Source organism: Pelobates fuscus, chromosome 10, assembly GCF_036172605.1.
Source record: "Pelobates fuscus isolate aPelFus1 chromosome 10, aPelFus1.pri, whole genome shotgun sequence".
Taxonomy (NCBI): Eukaryota; Metazoa; Chordata; class Amphibia; order Anura; family Pelobatidae; genus Pelobates; species Pelobates fuscus.
The window spans coordinates 138110752-138121471 of record NC_086326.1 but is presented as its reverse complement, the minus strand read 5'-3'; the positions used below and the strand labels follow the sequence as shown (position 1 = coordinate 138121471).

The 10720-nt window shown below is 37.3% G+C and overlaps 1 protein-coding gene across 3 annotated transcripts in view; it reads right to left on the bottom strand.

Moving 5' to 3' along the window:
- Positions 1–2088: 2088 nt before the first annotated feature.
- The window catches only part of OPN4 (opsin 4), a 67489-nt gene continuing 58857 nt past the window's right edge, over positions 2089–10720 (bottom strand). Inside the window, exons 8-11 of one of the 3 annotated variants that reach the window (XM_063434713.1) lie at positions 10299–10488; positions 6301–6453; positions 4204–4272; positions 2089–3062 (exon numbers count right to left, since the gene is read on the bottom strand). In XM_063434713.1, coding sequence (XP_063290783.1) covers positions 2763–3062; positions 4204–4272; positions 6301–6453; positions 10299–10488 — 712 coding nt within the window. In that variant the 3' untranslated portion in view covers positions 2089–2762. The remainder of the gene's footprint in view (positions 3063–4203; positions 4273–6300; positions 6454–10298; positions 10489–10720) is intronic. The other 2 variants (XM_063434715.1, XM_063434714.1) reach the window with 2 other exon arrangements.

Genomic DNA, 10720 nt, shown 5'->3' with positions numbered 1-10720 from the left:
GTTGTAGTTTAAAAATGCATTTTAATTACAAGGGTTGGAGTGGCCCTTTAACCGCAAAACAATGCTTAGAGTTAGAATGGTCCTCCCCTATGTCTAAACTTCTTTAGACAACAAATATCTGTAGTTCTTTTATTTGCCCATTATTTGGGCAATACCGAAGTATGTGATGGTACCCTACAAACATGAATAATGATCCCTAATCTTTTCCCAAAGTCACTTTGTTAATTGATGGTGGTTAATACCATTGAATATAAGACAAGATAAATGATACAATCAAATGCTTAAAATTTTAAAAGCCCTTAGTTAAAGTTTTTAGCAATAATCAATTAACCTGCTTTTGGTATTCCAAGTCAACACAATTATCCCAATAAATACAAGTACTTTTTGTACACATTCTATGTATAAGTAGCTGAATTTGAATACAGACTTTGCCAAAGATTTTCTAATTGCATTCATAAAAATGCATACACAGGTTTCTAACATACAGCATTTAGTAATGGGTTTATTCCATAGACAATTTATATTTTGTCATCATGAGACAGAAGGCACTATACAGTCTACATCAATTATTCTACATGATGTCATAAGCAAGCCCTGAAATTGAGTTAATGCACTACGGCCCAAAGTGAGACTGATACGTGAAGACTTTTCTTTGACATATACTAAAATATTGCTTGTTTCGTACGTTCATTATTAAGATTCAATGCAAAGCTGACAAGTGCCAATATTCTTTTAAAATTTTAATATAAATACAGAAGTGAACTAAATATATGGGCTCACTTTTATATAATCCTCATATTCATTAGGATATTATGCAAAGGAATTTAAACTACATTCAACATATTTACATTTTTAATTTATAATATTTATTTTATGTAATTTTAAATTAGATGAGACATCTGTGAAAATATAGGGTTCATTAGATTTCTTATCAGAAACTTATATTTTGCATTATTTATATATTAATTTTGAACAGCATTTAACCATGTAACTGTTTTAGAGATATTACATTTAGTAGGTTTGAACTATTTTACCTCCTTAAAGTTTAGCCATAAAAAGCCTTTCCACTTCTCATTTTGTGGTCTGACGTGGCCACACCATACACACTTACGTCTGTAAAAACTATAATAAACATATTACTTGGTAGGAAAGCAGGATGGAGAAATATGGCAGGACATATGAAAGGTGGCATGAAGAGTGTCTATTTGTGTAGAGATGATCCCAGGTTACACCTTTCTGTGAGAACATATGGAGTCTGTTCACAAATATTCCACAGGCTGTTTGGGATGTATCCCTGGACATTTCTAAAATCCAAACTTAAAGATGGCTTTTTGGTGTGCTCCCAGGAATTGTTCTATAAAAATACTTTTAGAACTTTGGTGTCTGGGTGGTTACAGACGACATCGCCCACTGTGGAGGAGGTAAAGGCAAATGTAGTTGATAACTACCTCGTGGATAAATTGACGGCTATGGTAACATTACAGGACACACGCTTTTGAGAAGGTCTGGACTCTATCGGAGGAGGTCTAAGTGAGAGGAACTTCATCTCCATAAGGCTTTTTCCGGTCTTGCAGGGGGAACTGTGTTTATTGGGTACGCTATTTTCTTTTGTTTTATAATTTTTGTTATAACTTTGGTGATCATATAAATGGAATTGATTATACAGCAAATTACGAGCTCCGGTGTACCAGAACTGTACATACCAAATATAGAGCTTATAAGAACATACATACATTGATTTACTTGGAAATTACCTAAAATATGTATTGTCATGGACACTGTTTATTGAAAAGTTGTGAAACTGAAAATCGGGTACACACAGTATAAATGAATGTATATTACGGTTTCTTCATATGTACCTGTACACAAATAAAGAATATTAAAAACCAAAGTATAAATGTATTATTCAAAATAAATAAAACAGTTTACCCATGCAACACTCTTTAAAATGAATCTCCCATTTCCCTAAATCTTTTTACGGAATATTATTTTTTATAAAACAATATTTCAATGTGCATGACTAGGAGTAAATGCATTTAGGAAAGGAGGAGTAATTAGTCACATGTGTTACCTGTATGTCACTGATAAAGTGACTGGTCCTTTGTAAGGTGGATGCTTCAATAAGTCAAGAGTTTTATCAAGTTAACTGGCCCGTTTAATACTACATAACACGTCGGTGCTTTGTTATTACCAATAATATTACATTAAAAATTATTTGAAGAAACTCAATTTAATAAATAGAAATCTATTGTATCATCTCGTTTTATTTCCTGCCAACTCTTTAAGACCATTTATTAACCTAACTGAAGGTGCCTATTTCCTCTACAAAATGGCGGCCTGTATCTACAGTAGAGAAGAGTCCCGTTTTCCCGTTATACTGAATGGCAAGGCAAAGGTTTAATTAAAACTTGCTGTGTTGCAGTTGAGCTTCCACTTAATACTTCGAAACCATCTTATGATGCTTAAAATAAACAAAACATACAATTAATATTTAGATCCACGATTCACTGCATTTTACAACTGTGCCTCGCAAACAGCTGTCAGTATTTGCACTAAAATTATACGGTCATTTGCTTTTAATATCCGTGGCATTATGGTGTGCAGCTTTGTCAGTCACGCTGATTTCGCAAGGAATAATACAGCAGATTTTCATGACATCTATAAAACGTTTACCGTGTTTTTAACACTGAAATGGAACGAATGATCACAGTTAAAAGATAGACAAATTAGAAATGAAATGCTAACTTAACCTCCTTTCCATTTCAAGATGTTTTCTCTTGAGATAATTGCTTTAGGAAGATATCTGAGCTATTTTCAGGTATCACTTCGGAGGAGATCGTTGCGATAGATACATCTGGCTTCGTTGTATCCTTGTGCTTTTTGGTATCTTTCTCCTGATCTTGGTTGTTGAGCGTACAGGGCAAGGCCGAGTTGTGTTCCACCACTGCTTGACCTCCGTGGTGGTTGCTGTACGTCACAACGATGCTTGGTATCCTTGATGCTGCTGCTCTAGAAAATGTCTCTCCTCTTCTAGGCCCGAGGCCATTTAAAGTTTTACCTGTCTTAATCATTCAAAGAGAAAACGTAAAAATGTCAAACTGAAGAAAGAAGCATAAATGTGAACCAAAATCACATATAAGGTTAATTATCTAATGAACAGAAATTCACAAGATACATAGCACAGGTTCCTTATTCACAGTGAGAGCGTGTTATAATGATATGTTTTATCTAAATGAATCCTTGCTATGCTCCCTCTATTATCATTGACAGCAAACATGTTAGTGGGAGCTTTGAATAATATGCCAAAGGCAGATGTTTTGTATTCTTTTTATATTTTTCCATTTCTATTCATAGATGTTTGTCCCCTACATAAGATGTTTTTCAACCAGCAATCTCTCCCCTCCAGCTATTTTCTCCCTAGTACATTTAAGTGTTATTTGTTTTTGTTTTTCTTTCATTATGCATCTTTCTCTCTCTCTCCCATCTCTCTTTTAGCCATTTTATAACTCTTCTGCTTCCCTCAGACCATCTCCTTAATCTTTCTGTAATACTCAGGCAATAGTGTGGTGGTACACAAGGACCCAGGAAGGAGACCACCCAGTTTATGAATATTGCCTAAAAGACCTCCTAGATCATGGGTAGGCAACCTATGCTGATAAAGCATCATAGGAGATGTTGTTCACAACACTTGGAGTGCCAGAGGTTGCCCGTTACTGGTCTAGAGAGTCAATAATAGCCCAGGGGCTAACTATGGAGTACAGATAAGGTCCATACAGGGGTTTTGTGAATTAAAAAGGAACTACTAAAAATTGGGTATAAAAATAGCTTGGGAAGTCTATTCAAAAAGACAGCGGGGCAATTACTGCACTTAGTGCTGTTATTGTCTCTCTACAACTCCTTACAGACTTGCTTACCAGATGTTCATCACTTGACCACCACTATACTCTTGACTAGACACAAGAATATCAATGGGCCTTAATAAAATGTCAGCAGGTCTAATGTCATTGTACACTTTGAGCGAGCGTTGTCAGACAAAGCACTGTGATTTATTTCCTCTGCAAATCAATCACAGTGTAGTAAAGGCTCTCTGAGCTGTTTTGAGACCTTTCTCAATTTTTTTTGTTTTTATTTTGTTACTAATTTGTAATAGTTTTATTTATTTTTTTAGATATATGATAAAATATATACTTTGTATGAACTTACAGTGAATGGAGAATTGCGGCCTGCTGTACCAATCTCCACCAGGGAAATGTCATCAGCATCCATTGAGGTCTAAAAACACATGGGGATGAAATAGAATTTAACAAGAGACTCTTAAGAGGTAACTTAAAGCAGCAATGCCACTTTGAGTTTTCATTAAGATAGAATGATAATGAAAAACAAATTACACTGTATTGGAACATCACTTTCTCTTACGACAAGATGATTTTAGGCAAAATGAGGAAAAGGGAAACTTTGGCTGCCATATCTGGCCACTTCCTAAAACCATCTCTAGTGACAAAAGATGGTAACATACAAGAAGATCTATGGAAGGTCCTAAATTCTTGGTGGGTCTTCCATAAACCTATGGCTATTGTATATGCATGAAGATGGTTTCAACTGCCAGGAACTGAAGGTTGGAAGTAGGAGCCAAGATAGAGGAGCTATGCATAAATATTTCATTGTTCCTTCTCTCCCCTTGGACACCCTAATAGAAGCAGACATGTCACTTAGGCTGGTCTTTGAAACAAAGTACAAAGTCCAACACAGGACTATGCTGCTTCAATATTAATTCAGGACAAAAGAACGCATTGTGTTACAAATTAATTTTCTTTACATATTTACATGCAAAATTCTTTACTGTTTGGGTCTATTAAACAGAGGGATAGATTTCCGCATTAAAGGAATACAATAGTCACCTAAATTACTTTAGCTAAATAAAGCAGTTTTAGTGTATAGATCATTCCCCTGCAATTTCACTGCTCAATTCACTGTCATTTAGGAGTTAAATCACTTTGTTTCTGTTTGTGCAGCCCTAGCCACACCTCCCCTGGCTACGATTGACAGAGCCTGCATGAAAAACAACTGGTTTCACTTTCAATCAGATGTAATTTACCTTAAATAATTGTATCTCAATCTCGAAATTGAACTTTAATCACATACAGGAGGCTCTTGCAGGGTCTAGCAAGCTATTAACATAGCAGGGGATAAGAAAATCTTAATTAAACAGAACTTGCAATAAGGAAAGCCTAAATAGGGCTCTCTTTACAGGAAGTGTTTATGGAAGGCTGTGCAAGTCACATGCAGGGAGGTGTGACTAGGGTTCATAAACAAAGGGATTTAACTCCTAAATAGCAGAGGATTGAGCAGTGAGGCTGCAGGGGCATGTTCTATACACCAAAACTGCTTCATTAAGCTAAAGTTGTTCAGGTGACTATAGTGTCCCTTTAAGTGTACAAAGATTATGGCCAATGTAAACAATACATTAAAAAGGAACAGAAAATAATTACGGAAGGTACAGACATACAGACACAATCAAATGATGATTTTGTAAAGGAACGGAAAATAGTAAGGGAAGGTACAAACTTCAAGACGCAATCGTAATATTGAGTTTTGAAAGGAATGCAATATAACAATACAAGGTACAAACACCCAAATCAAGTGACGAAAATAAATGGTTACTAACGCAATTAAAATAAAACAACTGAAAGATAACAGTGCCCCAATCTGTGCAACCTAATCCCTACCTACTGTTCATAAGAGACTCACCAGATAATGATAGTGAATTTTCGCCTTTCTTAAGGTTATTTTTAATTTTTATTCTTCAGTCTATCAGTCTAGAAAGCTAAGCTTAATGCACTAACAAGATAGGCTGCCTAACTAGCATGTATCTCTCAACTGTTATATGCAAAGTATTTGAAAAAATATCCTTGCTTAGACTTCGTTTATACTTTAACAACTTAAAATGTGCTATACCTGCGAATGTACAACATTTCATTCACTGGTAATTCATGCTATGATCTACACTACTTTTGTTGTACTGCTGATGGTCAATTTCCTTGTATTTATAAGCACAACCAAAATAAAGAATAAAAAAAAAACAAAAAAAACAACTGGGGTGAAGAAAAAACCCAATAAATATACTAACTTATATTTCTAGAATAAATGGGCTACACCAAAAGTAATTGGAAGGACCCTTACTAATTGTTTTTTGTTGTTCTGGTATCTATGTTTTTCGTGATCTGGAATCCTGTGTAGTTATAAAGTTTCCCATGGAAATAATACAAGAGCTGTTTGAGTTGCGTAAAAATGTCGAGTTACCTTCTCAAAAATTCCAGAATCATGACTTTTCAACTTAGCTTTGGATATTATGTCATTGGTCTCACTGGTGTCTTTGCCCATTTCATAGGACACCTGCCTACTGGCTGGTCTGGAGTTCACACTACTGATATCAGCTTCAGTATCAGTCCAGCCCTGTAACGAATATCAAAGAGAATTTCTAAATGATATCGGGTGGGGGGGGAGGGGGAGGAGACATATTTTTTACATGGATGTGAGTCAACAGCAGGGGAAAATTAGGAGCGGAGGATGGAATGGAATGGTTTGTAGCAGCTGAGGAGGCACATTTTTGTGAATAAATGTGACTAGTACATTTTATTTTATACTTAATAGTGAAAGTGAGAATTTTGTCTATATTTACTAAAACATTGGCATTTTACAATGCAATCCTTAAAAAGTCTACTAGTTTGTTGACTTACAGTTTCCATATGTTAAAAATTAGGACTAAATGGTACATTTCGTCTTACGGTCAATGTTTATTGACACGGTAATGGCTGACGATGGTCCGTTAACCATCACAAAGCAATTGCAATCACACCTTTCTGATGTCTTTCTCCAACACTTTTATCAGTATCAGATTATTGACAATGGACTGCATGCCTTATGTTATGTTAACAATCAGGATGTAACTTTCACAGTCCTGCCAAAGCATAGGTATCAACACTTTGAACCACGAGACACCTAGCAAATTCAAAAAAACTCTTGAAAAACTCAAATAATATGTAAAACACTTTTCTAACAATTTCCCGATACTCCGATATAGAAGTGGTTTCACACAAGCAGTAGTAACATTCCCCTTGTATTGAAGACCAGTGTGGAAGTTACGTATTAACATTTCTTCTTTAAATCAAGTAAAAAGCTAAAACGCACTATAACCACAAAATAGCACAATATGTAGTATAGAGCAAAATCAATAACAAACTTGCATAATATTTTTTTGTTTGTTTTTTGTCATTAACCATCTGGTATCAACCAATGGAGCTTTACATCACAATCATCAAGATCAATGTGTAACTCTTCAATTCAGTCGAGTTTCAACTTTGACTTCAGTGGAATGATTTCAAAAGAAATGCCTATGCACTCCAATAGGTTTTTGTGAGCAGATTTATCAGTAATTTATATTGCTTGATAGAGGCTCAATTGCAGAGACAAAACGTTGCTCTAACTAATGAACTCTGCTCATGAAAACCTTGGGGTGCACAGACATTCCCTTTGAGGTATTGTATCTGGGTTCTGCCCATCCTGCATACTTGGTCTATTTTTTTTAGAAGCATGTGCGATTCTCTTTTTGGATATGATTCATTGGAATTATTGGCAGTAAATGGGTTTGTGATGTTTAGATTCTGATAAATTCCTTAGATATTTTTAGAAGATCCACAAAATGTTTTGCATTAATGGTTCATTTATGAGTTTATTTTAATTATATAAGTATGAATGGGGCTGTGCATAATTTGTATATATATTTTTTTTGTTAGAAAGTACACAGATATGCAGACACAGCAAATTGTATATACTACAATTATTAAACACATCAATAACTTAAAGGATCACTATACTGTCAGTAAAACATACCCGTTTTCTTGACACTATGGCATCCTTAGGACCCCCCTCCCTCAGGGTCCCCCTCCCTTGGCACTGAAGGGGTTAAAACACCTTCAGCAACTTACCTTAGACCTCTCCTCCCCCGCCGACGTCAGCTCCCGAGTGGAGCAAGAGCCGCGCGCGCATTCAAACAGTCCATAGGAAAGCATTTCTCAATGCTTTCCTATGGATGTTCTGCACGCTGGATGCGAATTTTGCATCCAGTGTCGCAGAAGCGCCTCTAGTGGCTGTCAGGAAGACAGCCACTAGAGGCTGTCTTAACCCTGCAATGTAAATATAGCAGTTTCTCTAAAACTGCTATGTTTACATCTGAAGGGTTAAAACCTGGGGGACCTGGCACCCAGACCACTTCATTGAGCTGAAGTGGTCTGGGTGTCTATAGTGTCCTTTTAAACATATGCTACTCAAATCTACATAGAAGTATGGCAAGGGATAAGAAAGAACTGTAGGTCCCCAGGTACATAATAATGGGGTCAGAGATCTTTAAGAAGGGGAGCTAGACAAAGCAACCCCTTGCATATCAGGAGTTTTCTCTATGACATTGGTCTAACTTTCTGAGTAGCTGCTGTAAACAGTAGACCCATCGCCTGGAAAACATGCTCTAGTCTAGAGAGCCATATGAGGCCAAGTTATGTTTGAACCCATGGACATGACTGTTAATTCTCTGCAACAGAGGTGTAGCGAGGAGTAGTAATGGCGGGCCCTAAAAACTGTTATCCCCAGGATGCCACACATTTACTGGGGGACTGTCCATGGTATGCAGACTGCGCTATCCTGGGGCCGGAAAGGAAGTGTTTGTATTTGTTACTGTGTATGACGTCATATTCCGGCTCCCGGGATCACTCTGCGGAGCACGAGGGAGCTGAGCAGAGCGCTCACTAATCAGTGCTCCCTCGCCAGTGCCGCCCGTCCGCCTGTAATGTCAGTTAGCTGCCAGGCTAACAAGACATTTGCCTGGGCATTTGGGGGCCTTTTTTGCCTCGCGGCTAATACATCCCTGTTAATGAGTGTATGTGAGTGTGTGCCAGTGACTGCGTGTGTGACAGATTGTGTGTCAGTGTAGTTGCATTGGTCACTGTGTGTGTGTCAGTGTTTGTAGGAGTCGCTATGTGTGTGCAAGTGTGTGTTAATAAGTATATGTGAGTGCATATATCTCTGGGTATGGGCACTGATGATTGGTGTCAGTGTGGTTGTATAAGTCACCATGTGTGTGCACCAATGTGTATGCCAGTGTTTGATTGTTAATAAGTGTGAGTAATGTGATTATGTGTGAGCATCAGTGAGTGTGTGTCACAGAATGCAACCATTCTTTAAAAAGCTCAAAACGATCCTTTGAAGATATGTGTGTGTGTGTGTTTATATATACGTATATATATAACTATATGTGTGTGTATTATAAGCATAACTTTACATTACAAATACACATCATAAACCTAGAAATCACATCAAAGGAATTCAAACTGTAACAAGACCTCACAGGGTTATTGGTTAAACTTAGAATTGCAGAAAATTAAATTTAAACATTTTTAGGACCAAATAGCTGAATTTGAAAACTTATCCAACTCTGCTATAGTGGCTCGTTCACTATTTTAGTCTAAATTTAGATTTTGATTTACAAAAATTGCTTTCTCCCAGTGCTTTTTGCCCTGGTGTCAGACTCCGGCCCTTAAGTATGTCCAGCAAAGTGTGTGCACTTATAGCATTTAAGAATAAAAAAAAAAAACGTCTTTATTTTAATCAGGTGTGCAACGGCACACAGTCAACGTCTCACTGGACTTTTCAAAAGACAGCAAACATTGACTGTTTATTGTTGTTGTTGCTCATACCTGTGTAAAATAAAGCAGTTATTTTGTTTGTGAGTGCCTTGGTCCACTTGAAAGCATTCTCAGTTTTAGGAAAAATGGTTTGGGCGGGCCTTGCAATATTAAAGGACTTGCCCCCAGGCACCTCATGACCTTACACCACTGCTCAACAATGCCCCAATGGCATTGGATCCTTTGTCTTTCAAGACTACTCTGACCATGTAAAAATTTATCCACTGCTGAAAAACAGTGAAAATGATAAGTTATGATATGAAACTGATGGTGGCAAGCATGAGGTGAACATGTGTTACATAACACTCCTGGCGTGTTCAGAGGAGCCAGGACCACCTTCCATTTTATGTAAAACTAATCTAACTTCAGGATCTGCTAAAGCACCCAGAACAGCCAATCTAATTCCCCAGTTCAACACAATCAATGCCAGCTCCAATTCTATACACCACCAATCCTGCTACGTGATACAGAGAAGAGCTGGTTGTAAGAGTAATACAGTCATTACATCTGGCGTGATTTTCTTTTGGGAGCATTAGAGCAGCCATGACACAATGTTGCTCTTACTGATTCACTGTCGGAGACTGATGGTAGACGACCCTTTAGTTTAGGATGGCCACCGACGTCCGAAGACTGGCTGCAATGACTTGTAACCGTTGAACGTCGAGATGAAGCATAGCTGCTGTAACTCCTTGAATCTTTGCGTTTCACTCTCAGCAAAGAACCCAGACAAGGGATGTACTTTGCAAGTGCCATCCTGCAAAACATTGAGTGACCATTAATTGATTATTAATATTTCAAGGTTAAATATATCTTATCATCATTGCCTTCAAAGCTAGTGTAACCATAAGTTACATTTTACATTGTAGATCTCTACCTAAATTACAAGTTACTGTACACTGCCTCCCCCCCCCCCCAATCCCCATCACCCCTTTGTAAGGTCCTCCACCACCCCTTTGTAAGGTCCTCCATCACCCCTTTGTAAGGTC